The following is a 22,478-nucleotide window of genomic DNA, read 5'->3' as shown; positions in this document are numbered from 1 at the left end:
AAAGATGCCTTCAGGCAACTTCCAGTGTTGGAGAGGGGCACACCCAGACTGAGATCAGGCTGTGGAGAAGTGTGTAGGGGGTGGGGGCCACATAAAGAGTCAGCTCTTGGGGGGACGTGGAGGTAGGAGGGCCGGCTGCCAGCTGTTGGGAAGGACCCTTGAGCGGAGTTGTTGTTCAGTCTCCAAGTCATGTCCGACTCTGCGACCCCATGGACTACAGCACGCCAGGCTTCCTTGTCCCTCACCATCTCCTGGAGTTTGCCCAAGTCCATGTCCATCGCATCAGTGATGCCATCCAACCATCTCATCCTCTGTCGCCCATCTCTGAGATGGGTGGAAGGGGCTATTCTGAAATCCTTGAGCTAGGCGGGGGTGGCTGGTCTTTCTCCATCTCAGACCTGGGGTATCCTGGAGGTTGGACGAGAGTGGAATATCCGACAGGGTGAGTTCAGACTGAGGACAACAGTGCCTTTGAAGGTCAGAGGGCTGCACAAGGATTTCCCTTGGGGGGAGGGGGTGAGCTAAGGAGCCCTCAGGGTCCAGCCCAGAATACAGGATGGCAACCTGTCAATCCCCTCACGGTTTCTCTCCACCACCCCTTGCTTTCCCCGTGGACATACCTCGCTGCCTCCCACCCTGCACCGATGCTGCCAGAGCAGAGGCAGGAGAGCGGCAGCGGGAGCGAGGAGTCCGGGCGCCAAAGTCACCGCCCTCTCTAGGGGCCAGTCACCTGGGGAGAAAACTGATCCTCGCCTCGCTGCCAGGGCTGCTGAGAAAGAAAGGCTGGAAAAGTGGTGGGCGCACACGGGGAGGGCTTCTCAGGGCGCTGATCTGTCCTGTGTTATTCCTGAAGGCACACGGAACGTGAGACCCGGCCCACCCTCCCCAGGACCGCCCTTCCTCCTCACCTCCGCAGTCCACCCGGGCTTTGCGAAGACACAGATCCTCTCCCCGCCCCACTTCCCACACCCGAGCCCCCTAATTAAGTCCCGTACCTTCCCGGGTGTCGCTGTCTAATCCCTAAACCCGTTCTCACCAGTGTCCTGTTGTCTGCAGGAGTCAAATCCCTTTAGAAGGAGGTGGCCCAGTTATCTGTGAACTGAGAGGCTGGGGGCAGGGAGCAGGCATTTCAGGGCTCCCGGAGGGGAGGGGTGTGGAGGGGAGGCCAGGAGGGGGGCCTGGGGACCCTGCCCCGGCTCTGGCGCCAGCTGGCGCGAGCCTGGAGGCTTCCCTTGGGAGGAGCGGGCTGCCACTTCTGCCCACAGCCCTGCACCAGGTCCTGCTGCCAGACCACCCGGGCTCAGGTCCATCACCGACCGGGAAGTGCCTCAGCTTCCCTCCGTCAGGCGGCAGTGACCACCTTCCTGCCCACATGGTGCTGATGAGATTAGAGTGAGTTCATGCAATTCTCTTGAACAGTGCCTGGAACATAGGAAATGTATCAGTTGTTTTACTTGAACCTCCTGCTTCTTCTCCCAGATGTTTTAGCCATTCGGGTCTTTAAAACTTGTTTACGCATTTATTTAGCTGCACCAGGTCTCAGCTGCAGCATGTCAGACTCTCGATCTTCTCTGTGGCATGCGAGACTTTTAGTTGCAGCATGTGGGACCTAGTTCCCTGACCAGGGACCAAACCTGGGCCCCTCGCATTGGGAAAGCGGAGTCTTAGCCACCGGATCAGCAGGGAAGCCCCTGCCATTCAGGTCTTAATCCTCACCACCCCACTCTTGGAGAGGCCTCTTTCCCTGGCACTGACGCTGAAGTGGCCCCCAGCCTCGGTCACTCTCTAATGCCATTTTATCTCCTTCTTGTGGCACTTAGCACAGTCTGAAATAAGTGGTTATGTTTGACCATCTCTTCTTGAGGGCAGGAGCCATGGCTGATCATGGTCACAGCTACACACCCAGTGCCTCGAACCCCACTGGGGTGGCCATCCATTTGTGGGCATAACCCAATACTCTGTCTCCTGAGGATTGGACCCTGACCATGCTGAACATCCCCCTCCACGCTGTCTGTCCCCTGAGGACTGAACGCTGAACACCCTGACCTCCCCACGCTGTCGGTCCCCTAAGGACTGGATGCTGACCACCCTGACCCCACCATCCATGCTGTCTGTCCCCTGAGGGCTGGGCCCTGACCATGCTGACCCCCTTACGCTGCAGCCCCTCCCCGGGAGGTGGCACAGACGCCAGGCAGCTGACGGACAGCCTAAGATTCTGCTGAGGCGGTTCGGTGTGTGTTCTGGGGCTCGTGCCTATAACGTGAAGAGACCTCAAGGACCTCTGAGTTCTGAAAATATAGCCCTCCCTGCCACCGTCTAGCCTTCTCTTGATGCAACTGGCTTTGAAGCCCCTGTCAGCGAGGGGAGGGGGAAAAAAAGCACAACCTAAAAGTTATATTTAATTTGATGGTCAAATCTAAGGACTTAAGCCCAGAACACAGCATCTCAGATAAATCTGAGAAACTGTTCAAAGAGGAAGCAGTGGGGAGCCGAAAGGGATAGGAGCTTTTGTGACAAAGCCCAGGTGGTCGGAATATCAGATTACTGTTAATGAAAGAAACTGGATACCTCAAGTTAAGGAACTTAGCACTTTTCTGTGTCTGGGAAGATGCAAGAGTCTGGGCTCGCTGAAATCATTCCTTTGATATGCACCTCGACAATCTGGGGCCAGCAGCCTGTGTGTCCTCATCCCTTGCGTGATAAGTTCCTGTGAACAAGGCTTGGCCCTCCTGGAGGGCTCAGTCACTAGGTCGTGTCCAACTCATTTGCCATCCCCTAAACTGTAGCCCGCCAGACTCCTCTGTCCACGGGATTTCCCAGGCAAGAAGACTGGAGTGTATTGCCATTTCCTCCCCTAGGGGATCGTCCCGACCCAGGGATCCAACCCGCATCTCCTGCATTGGCAGGTGGATTCTTTACCACTCTGCTGCCCAGGGGAAACCCTCCTGAAGGCCCCCTTTGTAAACACCGCTGAGACCAGCACCTGACCCAGTGTGCCCCACCGCCCACCCCCAGGAGCGCTCCCTGGGGCCGAGCCTGCCACCTGGTGGCAGCTTCGGCACATTGCCACATCTCCATCACAGGGGCCAAGGTTCCTGCTCACTGGGGCCAACCTGTATTCTGAATATGGATTTGCCCTCTCCATATCCTGCCAGCACTACCATCCCTGGACTCGTGGGATGCTTGCCCATTTTATGCACAGCCTGGAATCACACTGAAGAATTCATTTCACAGCTGAGGAAGAGCAGCTCGTGCCAGCCACCCCCCTCCCACATACCCCACTCCTGGTACCAAGTCTAAATCATTTCCCTGCCCCCCCATTAGTGCAAAACACCCTATGCGCCTCACATTTCATTAACAGCTTCATTTTTGTCCCCTTGCAACTTTAGGAGGGGTGAGGAGAGATGAGGGACACAGGGCCCTCAGTCCAGCCCAGGGCCAGGAAACCTTGTATACCAAGACACAAGCCAGTTGGGATCACAGTACGCCTGATGAAAGGAACTCCCCTACCCACCAATAACTGTTTAGTCCAGCTCCCTTTTGGGGACCCAGGGCAAGAAAGCTGATCTTGACTGCTCCCCCACAGCTCCCAGCTCCACCCCACCCAGCAGCAGAAGGACCTGAACTGGGCTGGCCTGCCCTGGGCTACACTCTCCCATGTTAAGGTTGTATCCTCAGGCCTCTGTCTCTTCCAGGATCACCAGGGTTACCCGTGGGAGGACAGACCGCAGGGTAACTGACAGCTCGCCATGTTTACAGCAGCCCTCAGGCTCCCACAGATGGAAGGTGAGGATGCGGACACTCACCAGTAGGAAGCAGAGTTGTGTTCCAGATGCGGGACGGGTGTGAGCGAAGATCTGCATCTGGGAGGTGTGTGTGTGTCGGGGGACCGTGAGGACCCCCTGCCTTGGGAAGAAGTGTGGGAATAGGGAATCAGTGGTGGAAACATGGACAGGGAGGCAGTGGAGGCAACAGCCTGGCTGATCTCAGGCTCTGTCCTTGCAACCCTGTCACTGGGGCTGACAGACAGGCTGCAACATTCACAGAGTTGGAGAAGCAAGACTCTCCATGGACCCCACAGGGCCTCCCCAGTGCCTTGCGCAATTTAGGAAGAATGATACCTTACAAAAGAAGGTTAGTAACCTATGCAAAGCAGGATGATATAATAAACAATCACATGACTTAAAAAAAGCAGAACACTGAGGCTGCGGGGGGCCCAGGGTGCCCCTTCACAATAAAACTCCACACTGGTGATCGGAACTCGGTGTTTCTCATTTGCTTGATTTTTAGAGTTTTGTTACTCTACAGCCAGGCCTGCATTATTTTTTTCATTGAAGTGAAATTCACGCAACCTAAAATTAACCACTTTAAAGTGAAAAAGAAATTCGGGGATTTCCCTGGTGATCCAGTGGCTCAGACTTCGCATTCCCAATGCAGGGGGCCTGGGTTCAATCCCTGGTCAAGGAACTAAGATCCTGCATGTCCCACGGTGAGGGAAAAAATTAAAGTAAGTAAATAATATTGAAAAAAAGATAATTGGCAAAATAACTGACGTCTTAAAAAAAATCAAAAAAGTAAAGAATGCAGTGGTTTTGAGTATATTCACAACGGTGGGCAACCAGCTTCTATATTCAGTTTCAAAACCTTTTTGTGACCCCAGAAGGAAGCTCTGAACCGTGAAGCAGTCTCATGTCATTTCCCCCTCCCCGCAGCCGTTCATTTGCTTCCTATCTGATTTACCTATTCTGGACACATTACACAATAATATTAATACATGGCCTCTTGGGTCCAGCTTCTCTTACTTAGCATAATGTTGTCACGGGTCATGCATGCTGTCACAGATGTCAGCACCTCATTCCTATTCGTGCTGTGCTCAGTGGCTCATGACTGTGAGTTGTGTCCAACTCTTTTTGACCCCATGGACTGTAGCCCACCAGGCTCCTGTGTCTATGGGATTTTTCAAGCAAAAATACTGGAGCGGGCTGTCATTTCCTACTCCAGGGGATTTTCCCGTCCCAGGGATTGAACCCGAGCCTCTTGTGTCTCCTGCGCCGGCAGGTGGATTCTTTACCACTGCGCCACCTGGGAAGTCCCATTCCTATTTGTGACTGAGTGCCGAAGAATTGGTGCTTTTCAACTGTGGTGCTGGAGAAGACTCTTGAGAGTCCCTTGGACTGCAAGGAGAGCCAACCAGTCCATTCTAAAGGAGATCAATCCTGGGTGTTCATTGGAAGGACTGATGCTAAAGCTGAAACTCCAATACTTTGGCCACCTCATGTGATGAGTTGACTCACTGGAAAAGACTCTGATGCTGGGAAAGGTTGGGGGCGGGAGGAGAAGGGGACGACAGAGAATGAGATGGCTGGATGGCATCACCGACTCTGTGGACATGAGTTTGAGTGAACTCCGGGAGTTGGTGATGGACACGGAGGCCTGGCGTGCTGTGATTCATGGGGTCGCGGAGAGCTGGACATGACTGAGTGACTGAACTGAACTGAATATTCCATGATATGGACGTACCAAAACTCAGTTCAGTTCAGTCGCTCAGTCGTGTCCGACTCTTTGCAACCCCATGGACTGCAGCATGCCAGGCCTCCCTGTCCATCACTAACTCCCGGAGTTTACTCAAACTCATGTCCATTGAATCGGTGATGCCATCCAACCATCTCATCCTCTATCGTCCCCATCTTCTCCTGCCCTCAATCTTTCCCAGCATTGGGGTCTTTTCAAATGAGTCAGTTCTGTGCATCAGGTGGTCAAAGTATGGAGTTTCAGCTTCAGCATCAGTCCTTCCAATGAATAGTCTCCCTTCGGATTGACTGGTTGGATCTCCTTGCTGTCCAAGGGACTCTCAAGAGTCTTCAACACCACAGTTCAAAGGCACCAATTCTTTGGCGCTCACTTTTCTTTATAATCCAACTTTCACATCCATACATGACTACTGGAAAAAACAAGGCTTTGACTAGACGGACCTTTGTTGGCAAAGTAATGTCTCTGCTTTTTAATATGCTGTCTAGGTTGATCATAGCTTTTCTTCTAAGGAGCAAGCATCTTTTAATTTCATGACAGCAGTCACCATCTGCAGTGATTTTGCAGCCCAGAAAAATAAAGTCTGTCACTGTTTCCACTGTTACCCCATCTATTTGCCATGAAGTGACGGGACCGGGCACCATGATCTTCATTTTCTGAATGTTGAGCTTTAAGCCAACTTTTTCACTCTCCTCTTTTACTTTCATCAAGAGGCTCTTTAGTTCTTCGCTTTCTGCCATAAGAGCAGAAAGAGCTTTCTGCATATCTGAGGTTTACCCATTTATCCACTGATGGACATTTCAGTTGTGAAACTGAGGGTGATGAGTCAATCCATTTCATAGCCTTCACTAACCAAGGTCCTTTTAAGATGCATGTCCTCTAAGCAGCACATGGTGGAAACAATAAGGTGTTCACCCAAGTTATTTTCTAGAAATGGAATCAGCTGTGTCAAGTTTGAGCTGAGTCGGTTAAGAATGGATAGGACCACTGACTCTCCACCTGGGCATGTGCTGGGTTTGTGCTTCAAAACTTTTTGATTTCAAAGAGCCGATAATTCCTCCCTCAGATTATGCGATGAACCTGCAGAGGCTTGTAGCTTAGTTACGCCTGCGCAGAATGGAGAATACCGCACTTTTCCCCAATCACCTTTCCCTGGGCTCCCCACCCCCCAGACCACCTGCTGCTTTATTTTCATCCCATAAATACCCTGAGCCCCTGGCCTTCAGGGAGGCAGACTCAAAACTTTTTCTCCTGTTTCCTCGCCTGGCTTTCTTACAAATAAACCCGCTCTTTGCTGCAAACCTGTGTCTCAGCGTTTCACCTTGTGCAGCAAGCAAAACAAACCTGTTTCCATCTTTTGACTGTTGTGAATAATGCCGCTATGAACACTGGTGTACCAACATCTGTTTGAGTTCTTGCTTTCAAGTCTTTTGGCTATACCGAGAAGCGGATCAGAGGGTAATTCTACGTTTGCTTTCGAGGAACCACCATCCCGATTTCCACAGCAGCTGCACCATTGTGCATTTCCACTGTTAGTCCACTTTGAGTAAATTTTTATATACAGTGTGAGGTAGGAGTCCCATCCTTTTCATGTGACAGTCAGTTGTCCCAGCACCATTTGCTGAAGAGAATGTTCTCGCCCTCACCGAATGGTCTTGTTGAAAATCAGCTGGCTGTGGATCTCTGGGTTTATTTCTGGACTCCCATTTCTATTCCACGTATCCATATGTCTATCTTTCCCATGCTGTTTTTGATTGCTGCACCTTTGTTGTATGTCTCTCCAACTAATTCTTCAGGAGCATCTTGGTGGTTCAATGTTGGTGGTTACACAGGTGTCCCCTGCAATATTCTTTCCATTTTTCTGCATGCTTGAAATCTTTCATAATAAAATACTGGGGAAAAGAATGTCACGCCTCCTTAGGACTTTGTTCTTCTATCACAATACAGTTTTTCAAAAGGCCCAGTTTTCAGACTGAGCCAGCTCCCAGCAGCAGCAACCCCTGGGAGTAAAGGACAACTTTGGGGACCATTCGCATAATTTTCAGATTGCTGCGGGCATCACGAGATAACTTGCTGGGGCTGTGACGGTGCTGGTCTTCTACCCTGCCCGTTTCAAAGCCCGGAAAGTGACTGGACTGAAGACCCAGCCTCAGGGCCCCTCTGAGGCACTGGGCCCCTGGGGCCGGGAACGCCTGGCACCTCTCTCTGCCCCTCCAGGACTCTTGTCTCAATCTCCCCATCCCCATCACCCACCCGCCTGCCAGACCAGTCTCTGGTCCGTGTCCTGGAGTTCAGTCTGGTAGAGAACTGGAGAACCAGGCCGACCTTGTGACCGTCATGCCAGGCCGCTCAAGAGCAAGGATCGGTGTCCAGAACCCCAGAAGTTCCTTGCTGCTGCCCTCTGGGCCCCTCGGCGTGCCTCGGCCTCCCCGAGTCACCAACTATCTTTCACCCATCTCTGTCGGTGTCCTTTCCTCTGGTCTCTGCCATCGGACAAACGAAACTGTGAGCGCCGCCTCTCTGACTTACCACCTCCGCGTGGCTGCAGTCGTTCCGCGTTCTCCGCGGCCACCAGGGGGCGCGCGAGGCCCGGCCGGGGTGCTGGCGGCGCCGAGGGCCCGCCCCGCCTCCCGGCGCCCCGCCCCGTCCGGCTGCAGTCCCGCCCCCGCCCAGCGCCCCGCCCCGTCCGGCTGCAGCCCCTCCCCCGCCCAGCGCCCCGCCCCGTCCGGCTGCAGCCCCGCCCCGCAGCGCCCCGCCCCGCCCCGTCCGGCTGCGCCCTCGCTCCCGCCGCTCCCCCCTCCCCCCCGCGCCCGGGACCCCCCGCCCCCCGGCGCCCCTGCGTCGTCTGCTCCCCGGGTCCCGCCATGGGCCCCGCCGCTCGCCCCGCGCTGAGGTCGCCGCCGCCGCCGCCGCCGCCTCCTCCGCCGCCGCCGTCACCACTGCTGCTGCTGCTGCCCCTGCTGCCGCTCTGGCTGGGCCTGGCGGGGCCGGGGGCCGCGGCGGACGGCGGCGAGCCCGCGGCCGGGGCGGGGCGGGGCGGGGCCCGCGCCGTGCGGGTGGACGTGAGGCTGCCGCGGCAGGACGCGCTGGTGCTGCAGGGGGTGAGGATCGGCCCCGAGGCCGACCCGGCGCCCCCGCTGGGCGGCCGCTTGCTGCTGGTGAGCGCCGCTGAGCCGCCGTAGACCTGCACCCACATCCGGTCTTCATCCTGGACCAAGCCCTGGCAGCCCAGCGCCCCTTCCCCCAGGTTGCCCAGGCTCCCAGCCCTCCGGCTTCCAGAACCTGAGATCGGGTGCCTTCTCCTGCAAACTCGTCCCCGAACCCTGACCTTGCATCCACTCTGCGTCCGATCCCCTTCCTCCCAGCCCTCCGTCTACCCACGGCCCCTCGCCCCACAGATGGACATCGTGGATGCTGAGGAGGACGCTCCCGTAGAAGGCTGGATTGCGGTGGCATACCTGGGCAAAGAGCAGGAGGCCCAGATTCACCAGGAGAGTCAGGGCGCCGGCCCACAGGCCTATCCCAAGGCTCTGGTTCAGCAGGTGCGGGGTGAGGGGGTGGGATGGTATGTGGAAGGGTTTTCAAGGCAATTGCTAGGGCCAGACTACCCGATGGGCCCCTAAGGACCTTCCAGAGGAAGCCCTGGGCTTGGGTAGGGCAAGGGACACCCAGGTGTAGAATAGGGTCAGGGTGTTTGGCAGCAGGGAGGTGGCAGGAGACCAGAGAGAGTCCAGAAGCTTGACCAGGCTCTGTGAGTATCTGATGGGGAGTTCTGCGAGGGGCCAGTGGGCAGGCTTGCTCTGCTTGGACCAGGGAAGGCACAGTGTTGTTTGGGTCCCACAGGGCATCTGGAGGTGGGGATGGGAGGGATAAGGGTTTCTGTCCTTGACCTCAAGTTGCTCACAGCTAGTCTGTCCAGGCGAAGTGCTCTCCAGGAACCAAGAACAGCTGTGGCCACAGGTGGTGGGGCGGGCGTGTGGGCAGGCTGTGTGCTGACCTCTGGCTCTGCCCTGCAGATGCGGAGGGCGCTTTTCCTGGGAGCCTCAGCCCTGCTGCTCCTCGTCCTGAACCACAATGTGGTCCGAGAGGTAAATCGAGTCAGGCTGGAGGGGGTGGCTGGGGGAACGGTGACCCAGGCTGCCTGACCTCCCTGTCTCCCCTCCAGCTGGATATTTCCCAGCTTCTGCTCAGGCCAGTGATCGTCCTGCATTATTCCTCCAACGTCACCAAGCTGTTGGAGGCGCTGCTGCAGTGAGTTGGGGCGTGGGCTCCAAAGGACAGGGCTTGGGCACTAGGGTCCCTGTTTTTGCCGTGAGCGCAGGGGTCTTGGGACCGGGCCCTTCCCTGTTCATCTGAGCCTGTAGTCTCTTGGCCTGAGAAATGGGTGAAAAGACTGGAGGGAGGTGCCAGGGCGTGGAGCAAGGAGGCTGCTTTCTCGGCAGAGGGGATTGGCCTCCATGTGGAGGAAGCCAGCTCCTGAGGGGCTTTTCCCTGTGCTTGTGGGCCTCCTTGGCCGGCTGTTACGAGATCTGGAGAAACCAGTGGCTGGGACTGGCCTGGGGGCCAAAGCAGAAGGGCTGTTATGGGGTGATACACAAGGGATCCTCTTCCCAGAAGGCTGGAGTGGGTGGGCCTGAGCCTCTCCTCCCAAGAGCCCTTCCGTCTGGCGCCTCTGGCTTCCCCTCCCAGGAGGACCCAGGCCACAGCTGAGATCAGCAGCGGAGAGTCCCTGTCGGCCAACATCGAGTGGAAGCTGACCCTGTGGACCACCTGTGGCCTCTCTAAGGATGGCTACGGAGGATGGCAGGACTTGGTGTGCCTGGGAGGCAGTCAGGCCCAGGAGCAGGTGGGTACTTGGGGGGCCGGGGACACACATGCCTTGTCTCAAGTCCTGTGGCCTCCTTCTGCCCGGGTAGGGAGACCACCTCTTGCACCTCCCAGGGCTGCTCTGAGGGTTCAGGGGCCGGGTGGGTGCTCTGTGTGGATGCCTGACCCAGGGTCACGCACAGTCAGCGTTAGCTGCTGTTGTTGTCATGTCCGTTTGCTTCTTGGAAGCCTTGACTCCCCTTCAGACTCCTTACCTGGGTTTCACGGTTTTTCCTGTGAAAGCCAGGAAGGACAGAGGCTTCAGAAGATGAAGCCAGGCGTCTCTGGGTCATGATGCCCGTGGACCTCACCTGCTTGGTCCTCAGGGTGGATTTACTGGGGGATGAAGGGTGGTGGGGTGGCCCCAGGAGCCCTGACGCCCAGCTTCCGTCCCCAGAAGCCACTGCAGCAGCTGTGGAATGCCATCCTGCTGGTGGCCATGCTCCTGTGTACGGGCCTCGTGGTGCAGGCTCAGCGGCAGGCATCCCGGCAGAGCCGGCGGGAGCCTGGAGGCCAGGTGGGAGCCAGCCCTTGGGGGGGCCCATGGGAGGGGGGGCCCGTGTCCCCAGCGCTGGGAACTCTGCAGCCCTTCTCCCACCTCCCCCCCCGCAAGGTGGAGCTGCTCAAGCGCCGGGTGGTGCAGAGGCTGGCATCCCTTAAGACCCGGAGGTGCCGGCTGGGCCGGGCGGCGCAGAGCACCCCGGAGCCTGGTGCTGAGACCTGCGCTGTGTGTCTGGACTATTTCTGCAACAAGCAGGTTAGTGCCCTGGGCAGAGGGCAGCTGGGGCTATGATGCCTGCTCCCGACACACCTGGAAAGAGTCCTCACCGGCCTTCTTCCTGCCCCACCAGAGATCTTGGAAGCAGAACAGGTTGTTGGGGGGGGGGGTGCGGCAGGCCACCGGGGTTTTGGTTCCCAGCTCAGGTGAGGGCACGGAGCCTAGCACCCCCACTGGAAGTCTTCCCTGTGGCCTGAGCCCACGGCCCCCACCCCTGCAGTGGCTCCGAGTGCTGCCCTGTAAGCATGAGTTCCATCGAGACTGCGTGGACCCCTGGCTGATGCTCCAGCAGACCTGCCCGCTGTGTAAATTCAACGTCCTGGGTGAGCACCGAGGGGAGGGGCTCTTGGCCAGCTCCACTTGGTTCCCACTGACGCCTCCCTCCCCGTTGTTTCTCCTCCTCTCCTGCAGGGAACCGCTACTCCGATGATTAGCCGCCCCGGTGGGGTCTCTGCACGCGGGGAAGGGACCCCGCCTGCCTGCGCCCTGGGTGCCTGGAACAGGACAGCAGCGGGGGGCAGGACAGAAAGCCCTGGGATAGGCGCAGGGATGCGGCCTCCCCTGCTCAGAGGCAAGGCGTCCCCCACCCACATCCACACCAGGAGGGAGGGACCACCGTCCCCAGCCTGAGGATGCACGGCCTGGACCTGGCAGGAAGAGAGGCGGCTTTGGGGCCCTTGTCTGCCATCCTGGGGTGTCTCTGCCTGCCTCCTCACAGGCAGCTCCCAGGACCCCGCCAGGTGTCTGGGGAAGAGGGTGTGGGCAGTGCCCCTGTTCCCAGAGCTCTGGGAGCTCCCTGGCCTGGCTGGTAGGGCATCCTTGAGGGCTGAGGCTGCAGTGGCCGGGTTGTATGCGTATTTATTGGGGGGTAGGTCGGGAGAGGCACCATCAGGCCTTGGAGGCACCCTAGCCTGACCATCTTGTGGACACACCTTGGTCAAGGCTATGATGTTGAACCTAGAGGCCCCCGCTGCCTGCTGGCATTGGGCCTTTGGGCACTGGGGGCCATGAGTCCCATGGCCTGTCCAGCTGGGCTCCCATCTGGGGCCTGGCTGGGACCTGAGGCCTTAGAAACCATCTAGCCCTGTGCTTCTCCATGGGGCTACAGGTTGCTGACCAGGATACTTGAAGCCACAGGGTAAATGTGGTACATTTTCCAGGGTCTTCCATTTTTATTAAAAAAAAAATTGGGGGTTGAAGAGGTTTAATATTAAAATAAACATGGATATATTTTAATATAAGATGTAAAATTTGTGGGTGTTTTAAGATAAACAAGTTACCTTGGGGGTCTACTGCCTGTGGGAGGTGGAGGACCCTCAACTGCCTCCGAAGGGGACTTCCTGGTGACCCAGTGGTTAAGAACTGCCTGCCAGTGCAGGGGACACAGGTTCAATACCTGGTCCGGAAAGATTCCACACGCCTCGGGGCAGCTAAGGTGGCACGCCCTTGAGCCCATGCTCTGCAACAAGAGAAGCCACCACAATGAGAAGCCCTTGCGTTGCAACTGGAGAGTAGCCCCGACTCGCCACAACTAGAGAAAGCCCACACACAGCACAGAAGACCCAGTGCGGCCAAAAAATAAAACAGCCCCTGGGATGCCCCCGGCCCCCACGAACACACCGTGTGTGACCCTGGAACTGGGACACTGATGGAGTCTACCCCCGTGATTAGGTTGTGTTGTGTAGCATGGTTGACCTTAATGTGTGGGAAGGTGTCCAGGGAGGCCTAACCTAACCAGGTGAGCCCATTAAAAGCGGAGCGTTTCCTCCAGCTGGTAGAGGAAGAGGAAGTCAGGAATTGGAAGCGTAGAGGGCATGGGAGCCTGAGATAGTCTCTGTTGCTGACTTGAAAATGGAGGAGCCACGTGGCGAGAAGTTGGATGGCCTCTTGGAGCCAAGAGCGGCCCTGGCGGCAGCCGGCGAGGAAATGGACCTCCGTTCGGCAGCTGCAGGAGCTGGAATGTGGCCAGCAGTCAGAAGGAGCCTGGGATCTGCCCCAGTCCCTTGCAAAAGGAATGTAGCCTGGCAGATGCTTTCATTTCGGCCTGATTCTCAGGCCCTGAGCAGAGAACCCAGCCACACGGTGCCCGGATGTCTGACCTGTGGACCTGTGAACTGCTGAACAGGTGCAGAGTGGAGCCGGGCTGACAGGTTCGCCCCTGGCTCTCAGGCCTCTGCCTCAGGGAGCCGCCTTGTGAAGGGCCTAGTTCAGCGAGTCCCCCAGGCTCCACAGAAGCAGGACTTGGGTTCACCCCAACCACACCCTGATCACACATGCCCCCTCTTGACCTTTCTCTGTAAACTGAGGTGCTCTGTCTGTTGGCATCCTGACCAGGGAAAACTGTCCCAGAAAGCCAAGCGCACCCCCCACCCCCACCCCCAGAAGTCCTCAGCAAGGTCTTAGCGCCTGTCCCTCACAGGTGAGGGGGCTCAGGGCAGGCCGGAGGCTTCGTGAGGAAAACCGAACTACTGAGGGCTGGCGAGCCTGGAGGCCTCGGTGCTGGGGCCCCGCGGGACAGGCCTGGGACAGCCAGGCTGGCGGGGGTGTCCCCTCTCTGGCTAGGTAAAGCCTTGCCCTGCCTCCAGTGGCCTCGTGGGGATCCAACCTCCTGGATTTAGAGAAAGCCTATGTCCTGAAGGTGAGGCATTCCTCAGTGAAAGGAAGGCTCTCCTGGGTCCTTAGGGTCCCCATCCCTGGGAGTGCAGCTGGGTGGCCCCTGCCTGCCTCGGGGTCCTCACCGGGCCATCCCCCTTCGCCTGCACACCCCTGACTCTAACCCTGATCTTCTCTGGTGGGGGTGTGTGTCTACACTATCCCTTAGCCTTTGCTCTGCGGGGGTGGGGGTGGGGGGTGGCATCAAAAGACTGCATTTTAGGTGGCCCAGGTGCTAGAAGCTTCCTGCTGCCCTCAGCGTGTCCTTGTCCCCTGTTGCCCATCATGAGGGAGGCGGGAGGTTCCTGTCCACTGAGGGCATGCAGTGGGCTGGGGACTCAGGAACGGGGAGGAAGGCAGTATGGCCAAGGTTGCCGTGGGCAGGTGGCCTGGGCTTTATTACACCTGGTGGGTTGCCACCTGCCTGCCCCCCAACTGGCAGGTTACGTGGGCCACCCCTGGGGCTGATGTGCAGGGCTGGCCTGGCCCCTGCTTGGTGACAGTCTCCTCCTCAGCCTAGCCAAGGCCCGGATGGGGTTCTGGGCGCAGTTGGTCGGGTAGGTCACGTCCTCCAGGGAGGACTTGCCAGGCCGGCTGTGGGGCCGCAGGGGCGGGGATGCCCGGGGCTGGCCTGGCAGGGTCCTACCCGCACTGGCTGTCCTGCTGCCCGGCGGGTGCCGCCTGCCCGGGGCCCTGAGGGAAGACCAGACGGCAAGATCCCCCATGAGCAAACGGGCTACCCCCTCCACCCCCGCCACGTGCCCCACCTCTGACAAAGCCTCACTCACCCTGGGGACGTCCTTAGGGTGTGGGCTGGGGGCTCTGCTCCCTGGATTTCCTTGCCGGGAGGGGCCCAGAGCTGGTCCTCTGGGATCAGCTGCAAAGAAAACCGAGCTCAGCAAGGCACAGGGCCCCTCTGCATCCACCAGAGAGGGTGCCGTGGAGGGCAAGTGGGGGGAGGGCTTGCACCTGTGGCCCACCCCTTCCTCTGAGGGGCAGGTTTGGGAAGTCTCCTGGGGCCTGTCAGCTGTTAGGTGTGGGAAGGTTTGCTTTTGGACAAGGCTCCTGGTTGCACTTGAAATAAAGGTTCAAAGGGCTGGAGCGGGGCTTGGAGAGGGAAGACAGGTAGACACCCTCAAGCCTTGCTGAATCGTGGGAGGCTTCACAGCAGGCACAGCTAAAGCCACCTGCCGGGAGGGCCCCAAGTGCCAGGAGCAGGGCTGGCGGCAGGTTCCCCAGGGAAGCCCAAGACCTCTGCTGGGTCGGGGGGACCTCTTCCGAGTCCCCAGGGGCCGGCCCCTCTTGGGCGGGGGAGCCATGCTGCCCACCTTGAGGCCCCCCTGCTGGGCCACCTCCCGGATCTTGGACAGCATGGACCGCAGCCGCCCATTCTCCTCCTGCAGGACCTGGATGCGGATGTCATTGGCCTGCACCTGCCTCTCCATGTCGTCCGTGACGTTGCCAGAGCCTGGGGGGACACATACCTGGCACCGCACCCCAGCAGGTCGGCCTCTCGTGCCCAATGGGACAGCACTTCCGAGGGCAGACACGCCATGCCTTGGGCCGGTGGCCCCACAGGCACGGGGAAGTGGGTGGGGTCGGTGATCTGGGCCTCCTGCATGGCACTTTCCTTCTCCTGAGGCCTTGCCCCCGCTCCGTAGCCCCCTGCCTGCTGGGAGGTGACCGCAGCCTTGCAGAATTTGAGAGCTGGGGTGGGGCTCACTAAAGATTTAGCAAATAGGGAAGGAAGTGAAGCTTTTCCAAGGAGACCCGTTTTTGGAGGGCCCAAGAGACAGTGACTCGACCAAAGTCATGGCCAGCTCCTGGGTTTGAGGGCCAGGAATTCAGCGAGGATGTTCTTTCCCACTGCAGGGGGATGGGTACTCCCCACTGACTCTGTGAACCAGGCGAGCTGCTGCCGCTTGTTATCCATTTCCTGGTTTGTCACCTGCCTGTAGGGCCGTCGACAGGGCATCACGAGGCCCAGCACTCAGAACTGATGACCTACGTGACCAGCTAGATCGCAGTGGGTCATCCTGCCAGCTCTGCACCGGATTCACCCAGAGCTCTAGGGGCTGGAGGGGTTGGGATGAGGACCCAGGTGGCCTGGCAGCCGGTCTTCCGAGCTGGGTCCCTAGCACTCCCATGCCATGGAGTCCCAGAGACTGGACACTTGGGGTCACTGTGCCCTTGGAGCTGGCCCCGTGGTGTGGTTTGGGGAGATGGGACGTCCCCCCGGGAGATGTGATGTGGCACAGGGCACAGGCTACAGAGGCAGCCAGACCGGCGTCTGGACTTGGCTGGGTGACTCTGAGTGGTCACCTCACTGCTGGGCCTCTGTGTCCCTGTCCACATCAGGAGTGGACAATACAAAGCACCTGCGTGTCATGGGGGCTCCGGAGGCCACACTACTGCAACCCCCGCCACCCTCGCTGCAGGCCCCAGTGTCCTGCCCAGATGAACCCCCAGCCGCCGGCCCACCCCAGGCCCCAGCGTGTCCTCTGCACCAAGCCCGGGTCCCTACTTTGGATCTGGGCCTCCGCGGGCCTGTGCAGGTCCGGGAAGGCCACCAGCAGCCTCTCCCGCTCCCTCAGCTCCACGAGCTCCCGCTCCAGCTCCGAGATGGTCAGCCGCAGGTCCGTGGTCGCCTGCTCCAGGCCTTGCTTCTCCCGCTGCAGGCTCTGCAGCAGCTCCTGGGGGCGGGGCAGGCTCCGAGCTGAGGACCGGCTCGAGGCCCCGCCCCCGGGAGGAGCCGGCCCCGCCCCCCGGCCCGCCCCGCACCTGCTGGGCCCGGAGCTGGCACTGCCCCTGCTCCCTCTCGCCCTGCACGCTCTGCAGCTGCTCCTCCACGTGGGCCCGCTGGGCCTCGGCCTCGTCCAGGCTGCCCCGCAGCTCCTCGCGCTCCTGGTCCAGGCTGTCCAGCTGCTGCAGCAGGGCTCGCTGTTTGGCCTGCAGGGACTGAGCCGGGGGTGGGCGGGAGGCAGGCCGTGAGGGACACAGGAGGCGACCTTCCCCAAGCCCACCCACTTGTGCTGCTTCCCGTCTGTGCGCCTGCGTGCAGCGGGAGGCGTGGAGGGCCGAAGGGAGCCCGACCCCCACCCCGGGCAAGGCCAGGCCCCCAGGCTTGCAGACCCCGCCCCCTGGAAAGCAGTTGGCCGACTCCCATCAGCCTGGCTCCGCCCACTTCCTTCGGGTCCTGATCTCCACTCGGGAATTCTGAGGTCCTCAGCAAGTCCCCCCTCGGTAGAGCTCTGTCTCCCCGCACCCTTTGTTGTGGGAGCCCAGGCGCGGAGGAGGCCCCAGCCTCACCTCCTGGTGGCGGACCATGCTGTCCACGCGGGCCTTCTCCTTGTCCAGCTCCGTGCTGGCCCAGCGGATTTGCTGGCTGGCCCCGTCCAGCCGCCCCACCAGCAGCTCCACCTGCTGCTCCAGCTGCCGTACCTGCCGCTCGGCCTCCAACCGGTGCTCGGCCTCCGCCTGCAGCTGCTGGGCCTTGCTCTCTGCCGGAAGGAGCGCGTGTGGGAAGGGGCAGGGCCCAGGAGCGCTGGGAACTCCCTGCCCGGCTTCTGACCCAGGATGGGACCTGGGAAGGGGGGCGGGGGGGGGGATTGTCACAGCACGTCTCTAGGCTTCGGTGTTTGTCCTCAACCACAGAGTGGGGCTCCGAACCCTGCCGGAAGGTGGGTGCTGGGAACAGAAGGCCCTCTCTGGGTGGGAGGTGGCATCGCCAGCCTCCTCTGTCGTTCCCTTAGCTTTGCCCCCGAAGCCCAGGAGACAGAGACAGGGGACTGGTGGTCCAGCCACCGAGCACAGGGCTCACGGTGCTGGGCTCTACGGCAGGGCTCCTCACCCACGGCCTGTGTGGACTCGCGCTGCTGCTTCAGCTCCCCCTCCAGGGTGGCCACCTTCGTCTTGAGGTCACTTGTTTCTGTGGCAGCCGTGAAAGAGAGGCCCTTCAGAGGCTCCCCGGGGCCTGGCGGGGGCTTCATGCCTAGTGCGCCCCGCGTCATGGTGGGACACTTGGGAGGGGCTCAGGGGAGGTGCTGGCAGGCCTGGCCCCTCCACCCTGCTTTCTTTAGGGTGGCTGCCGCGTGTCTGCACCTCTCTGGGCCTCCGTGTCCTCCCGGGGGGCGACAGGGAGGCTCAGAAAGGGCGGCAGCTCGCCCCAGCTCCCTCAGGCTTCACGACCTCCCCAGGGGCTGGCCTGCTGCGAGGCCCAAGGCCGCGTCTCTGCCTGACGGCTTCTGCGGAGGCCAGAGGGGCGCCTCTGCCGGCTGGGGGTACCAGAGTGGGGTGAGCTCCCAGGAGTTCCCTTCAGTGACCCACAGGAGTGTATGAATCCCCTGGCTCCCTCGCCCCGCTGGTGGGGCGACTCCTGTTCTCCACGGGCTCCTGCATTCCCCAGCAGGATGGGGCTCAGGCTGCCGGCAGGGTAACCAGCTTGGCGAGCGCACTCCTTTCCCTGCCTTCTGTACCCAGCACTCCCAGCCCAGGTTTCTTCCACACCCCTGTTGCATGGTTGGCTCCCGGGAGAGCCCACGTTCAGATGGCAGCAGGGCCCAGTCCTGGGGGCTCGGCCTCCGGGGCTGACCTGTGAGCAGCTGCTGCCTCTCGTGCTCCCACTGGGACCGGCGTTGCTCGGCCTCCTCGGCCTGCTGCTGCTGCGCCCCCCGCTCCTGCTGCAGGGCCTGCTCCAGCTCGCCCACCTGTGTCCTCAGCCTGTCCCTCTGGCCCTCGGCCTCCACCAGCTGGGCCCTAAGGGGCCCCATGAGCTTGCCGAGGCGCGCCAGGTCTTTGCTCTGCTCAGCCGCCCAGAGGCCCATGGTGGCGGCCGGCAGCGGCCTGCGCCCCATGCTGTCCTGCACCAGCTGCTGGAAGCGGCCCAGCGACGAGGGCAGGTTCTGGCTCTGACACAGGTTGATGACCACCTTGCCCACCTCCTGCAGGCTGCCCTGGACATTGGTGCATGCGTCACAGGGCACCAGGGCCGTCTCCACGGTCTGGGAGTGGACGCTCCTGGTGTTCTCGGCCGTCCTGCCTGGACGCTGCAGTGAGACGCTGACGGGGAGGCTGTCCCGCTCTGGGCAGGCCTGGGGCAGGCCTGGCACTGGGGAGGGCAGCTTGACGAGCTGGGTGGTCCCCAGTTCCCAGCTCCTGGCTGGCTTGCTCTTGGCTGTGGGCTTGGAGGTGAGGGTCTCTCCTTGGTTTGCCCTTTTCTGTGGTCAGGGAAAGAAAGGGAAAGCAGGTGAGGGAGACAGGCCTGGGTGGTGACCGGCTCCCTGGGGATTTTTGTGACAGCAGCCTCGCCCGATGCTCAGACGGTATCTGAATGGGAGCAGCATGAATGGGAGCGCGCCTTCTCTCTGCTGCCTCCGTTACCAAGCCCAGGTCAATGCAGGTACCCGCCTGGCACTGGGAGAGTGACACGGTGACAGACACAGCTGCCGGGTGCTGGGCCCTTGCTGGGTGGATCCATCTGCTTGCCTGTCACCAAAGCCACTCTCAGGTTTGGTTTCCTTCCCGTTATGGTGACAGTGGTCCTGCCCACAGGTGCTTGTGAGGGTTACGGGGTGACCTAAGACAAGTGGGGCTCACGTAAACCCCATCAGGGCTTCCCTGGGGGCTCAGATGGTAAAGAATCTGCCTGCAATGTGGGAGACCCAGGTTCGATCCCTGGGTCTGGAAGATTCCCCTGGAGAAGGGAATGGCTACCCACTCCAGTATTCTTGCCTGGAGAATTCCCATGGAGAGAGGAGTCTGGCGGGCTACAGTTTATGGGGTTGCAGAGAGTCAGACATGACTGAGTGACCAACACTTTCATAATCCCCATTACTCAACCACGCCCTGGGAGATAAGGACTGTTGTCACTCCCACTGCACAGATGAACAAACTGAGGTTCAGAGTGGGTAGGAGTTTTCCAAAGTCCTACACTCCCACAGAGCCGGGTGGCCCAAACATGACCCTCAAGGCCTGCGTTGCTAACTTCCAGGCTGTGTAGGCTCCAGAGTAGAGCCAGCGATGGGCGTGGTGTTCATGTGGTGGACGAGACAGCGGGGGCTGATGGGCTGGTGTGAGGGTCACTGCAGTTGGGGAAGGGGAGTAGTGGACTCACCTGGAGGGCCGCCTGCTGGCTGAGCATGCCCAGCCTCAGCAGACTATTCCAGAAGCGTCGTACTGTGAGCCCCACGGACATGCAGGGCCCTGCAGCCCGGGCCGGGGGCACTATCTGCTCCAAAGTCAGGTTCTCCAGGTAGCTCGCGCAGCTCTGAAGCAGCAACAGGAGCCTGCGGGCAGAGATGGTAGGGTCGACTGGGGCAGAGCCTGGTGTCAACGCACCCTGGCACCACACGACCAGTGGCCTCTGGCTCTGGAGACTGGCCTGGGCCTCAGGGGCTCGGAGCATCTCACAATATGCTCTGCACAACCCAAGAGCCACTTCCTCCAGGAAGCCCTCCCTGAAGGCTGAGCTTGGGGCCTCTTTGGAGCCTCCTGGGTGGCAGCGCTTCTGCCTGGCTGCTCCGCCCTGGGCTGGGAGACTCTGGGAGGCAGGGCTGTGCCTCAGTGCTGGCTGAGCGGCTGCCTTACGTCACAGGGCTCAGAGCCTTTACCTCACAGAGGACACGGCTGAAGCCCCCAGAGTAGGGGAGGCCGCACATGCCTCAGGGTGAGGGTGCAGGGCAGCGTGCCCTGTGGTTTCCTGATTCTAGTTGTGTGTGTGTTGTGGGTGGGTGGGGCTTCTCCTGTGTGACGAGCTGCTTCTGTGACAGCAGAGACTGGAGGGAGAGAGGTAGGTCCCTCTCCTGCCCTGAGTTAGGGGCTAATTTTAAGGTCAAGGGGTGCTGGGGAAAGACGCAGGCATTTACATGGGAACCTGGCTGTTTTAAAAGAAGAGGAAGGAACTGTGTTTACAAGACAGACCAGGCAGAAAAGTGACTTTCAGTTGTTGCAGGTACAAGAGGGCTGTCCAAACACCCCAGGGCCCTGGGCAGAGAGGGCTTGGGGGAGGTATGCTGAGCGCCTCCCGGCCCTGCCCCTCTCTGGCCTCCTCTGTGAATTGTGACAATGAATGAGCAGCCTGGGGGTTGGGTGGGGCGGGCGGAAGGTGGCCTGGACAGAGAGAGCGGCCAGGCAAGGGCTGGGAAGGCACGTCAGCACCAGCTTCCTAGAAGGCCTTGGGTGGACTGGGCTGTGCCGGGCGGGTGGGTCCAGAAAGGAGTGGGCGGGGCCTTGCTGGGAGAGGGCGCAGCAGCAAAGGAAGGAGGGTGTGTTCTGGGCTCACACCCCTTCAGCCTCTCATAGGGTCCCAGAAGTGCTTTCAAGCCACAGCTCCTCTAGGCCTCTGAGTGGTTACCCCGGGCCTCTTTGTCCCCAGGCAGGTCATCTCCAAGCCGCTGGGGTCCCCGCTTGTCGGGCCCTGTGACCTCGTTACCACGCAAGGTTTGGAGCACATGGAGCCTGGGCTGCGGTCCCCAGGGAGTGGAGGCTGATGGCCCTGCTAACATGAACGACGCTGTAGAAGTGATGGCACTGCAGCGGGGGGAGTCCAGTGACCTCTTCCCAGCAGGGCCAGGGTGTGGACAAGTGCACCCCGTGTCTTGTCCCGTGACACAGAGAAGGGACAGGCTAGGCCCTGCGGTGGAGACTGAGCAGCAGACGCAGGGTCCCTGCCGAGCAGAAACCCTAAGAGGCAGCTGGAGAAGCAGGTGGTGGAGCCGCGGTGCCACATGGACTGACGGGGCGGCTGGCAACTCCCTGAAGATGGATGGTGAGACACGGCACGACACGACACGACACGAGGAGCGGGCGCCGTGAGGGGCCTGAGCCGCCCTGGCCCTGGACGGCACGCGCTCAAAGGTGACGGCTGCCGCTGCCGGCGCCAGAGGGGCGTCCCGCGGCTGCTGCTGGGGCTTGAGGGGTGGGGGCCGGCACCCTGCGGTGAGCGGGTTCGGGCGAGGCCTTCACCTGTCGATGACCAGCTCCAGCAGCACAGTGTGGGCCAGCTGCGTGAACTCGGGGTCACCCGGCACGTGGGCGTAGTGCTCCAGCAGGGCCACCATGTCCAGGTCACAGGCCACGCGGTCGGGGAACTTCCAGGAGGGGAAGCGCACGGGCCCGGCGCGGGAGAACATGTCGACGATGGCACCCTGCAGGTCGGTGAGGTCCTTGCGCAGGCTGTCCATGCAGGCCGGGCTGCCCAGCAGGTGCGCCATCCTCGTGGCTCCTGGGGGGGGTGCAGAGAGGGCCCCCCATGAGTCAGAGCCACATGGCTGCTGCTGGGGGAAGCTTCTGGAAGCCCCAGAAAACCTGCTGAAATCCAACCTCGATGGCGGGGAGAAGTCTGTTGCCCGGCCCCCTGGGGACCTGCTTGTGGGTGACCTCACCAGCCTCCTTCTCATCTCCCCTGCCCCATGCCCACACGGCCGAGTCCATCAGTCCACAGCTCCTCTGAGGACCTGTGTGCCAGGCCCCTGCTAAATGCTGGGTGCCTAACAGTTGCGTTCCCAGGCAAGAATACTGGAGTGGGTGGCAACCCACTCCTCCTCCAAGGGATCTCCCCAACCCAGAGATCGAGCCTGAGTCTCTTGTGTCTCCTGCATCGCAGACGGACTCTTTTCCTCTGAGCCACCGGGGAAGCCCACTTATTTTTATTTAT

At 60.2% G+C, this 22,478-nt stretch overlaps 2 protein-coding genes and 1 long non-coding RNA gene across 10 annotated transcripts in view; 2 read left to right on the top strand and 1 right to left on the bottom strand.

The window, feature by feature from the left end:
- Window positions 1-8,311: 8,311 nt before the first annotated feature.
- RNF215 (ring finger protein 215) lies at window positions 8,312-12,414 on the top strand. Of its 3 annotated transcripts, XM_055404542.2 has the most exons (9): window positions 8,314-8,687; window positions 8,928-9,071; window positions 9,546-9,617; window positions 9,695-9,780; window positions 10,219-10,375; window positions 10,793-10,912; window positions 11,009-11,152; window positions 11,394-11,496; window positions 11,585-12,414. In XM_055404542.2, exons 1-9 carry the CDS (start codon window positions 8,394-8,396, stop codon window positions 11,605-11,607), a joined length of 1,143 nt encoding a protein of 380 aa, XP_055260517.1. In that variant the 5' UTR covers window positions 8,314-8,393; the 3' UTR covers window positions 11,608-12,414. The 3 variants fall into 3 exon arrangements, with proteins under 3 accessions (XP_088684458.1, XP_055260517.1, XP_055260518.1); XM_088828332.1 differs by having other exon boundaries at window positions 8,312-8,687; window positions 10,793-11,152; XM_055404543.2 differs by having other exon boundaries at window positions 8,637-8,776; window positions 10,793-11,152.
- Window positions 12,415-12,470: 56 nt separating this feature from the next.
- The window catches only part of CCDC157 (coiled-coil domain containing 157), a 13,691-nt gene continuing 3,683 nt past the window's right edge, over window positions 12,471-22,478 (bottom strand). For 3 of the 5 annotated variants that reach the window (XM_088828330.1, XM_055404540.2, XM_088828331.1), the window contains 10 exons: window positions 21,788-22,046; window positions 19,938-20,109; window positions 18,417-19,041; window positions 17,676-17,753; window positions 17,135-17,325; window positions 16,607-16,783; window positions 16,350-16,518; window positions 15,154-15,293; window positions 14,614-14,702; window positions 12,987-14,518 (listed from right to left, as the gene is read on the bottom strand). In XM_088828330.1, coding sequence (XP_088684456.1) covers window positions 14,269-14,518; window positions 14,614-14,702; window positions 15,154-15,293; window positions 16,350-16,518; window positions 16,607-16,783; window positions 17,135-17,325; window positions 17,676-17,753; window positions 18,417-19,041; window positions 19,938-20,109; window positions 21,788-22,035 — 2,139 coding nt within the window. In that variant the 5' untranslated portion in view covers window positions 22,036-22,046 and the 3' untranslated portion in view covers window positions 12,987-14,268. Of the gene's footprint in view, window positions 14,519-14,613; window positions 14,703-15,153; window positions 15,294-16,349; window positions 16,519-16,606; window positions 16,784-17,134; window positions 17,326-17,675; window positions 17,754-18,416; window positions 19,042-19,937; window positions 20,110-21,787; window positions 22,476-22,478 lie in introns of those variants that run through there. The other 2 variants (XM_088828328.1, XM_088828327.1) reach the window with 2 other exon arrangements.
- LOC148774920 (uncharacterized) overlaps window positions 20,577-22,478 on the top strand; it is a 2,685-nt gene continuing 783 nt past the window's right edge. Inside the window, exons 1-3 of one of the 2 annotated variants that reach the window (XR_016035371.1) lie at window positions 20,577-20,612; window positions 21,198-21,590; window positions 21,889-22,026. This is a non-coding gene — a long non-coding RNA (uncharacterized LOC148774920). The other variant, XR_016035370.1, reaches the window with a different exon arrangement.

The sequence above is a fragment of the Moschus berezovskii genome, chromosome 19 (assembly GCF_049115385.1).
Source record: "Moschus berezovskii isolate FMDL1 chromosome 19, NW_MosBer_1.0, whole genome shotgun sequence".
Taxonomy (NCBI): domain Eukaryota; kingdom Metazoa; phylum Chordata; class Mammalia; order Artiodactyla; family Moschidae; genus Moschus; species Moschus berezovskii.
The sequence above is the reverse complement of the archived record's forward strand: the minus strand, read 5'-3'. Positions and strand labels throughout refer to the sequence as shown.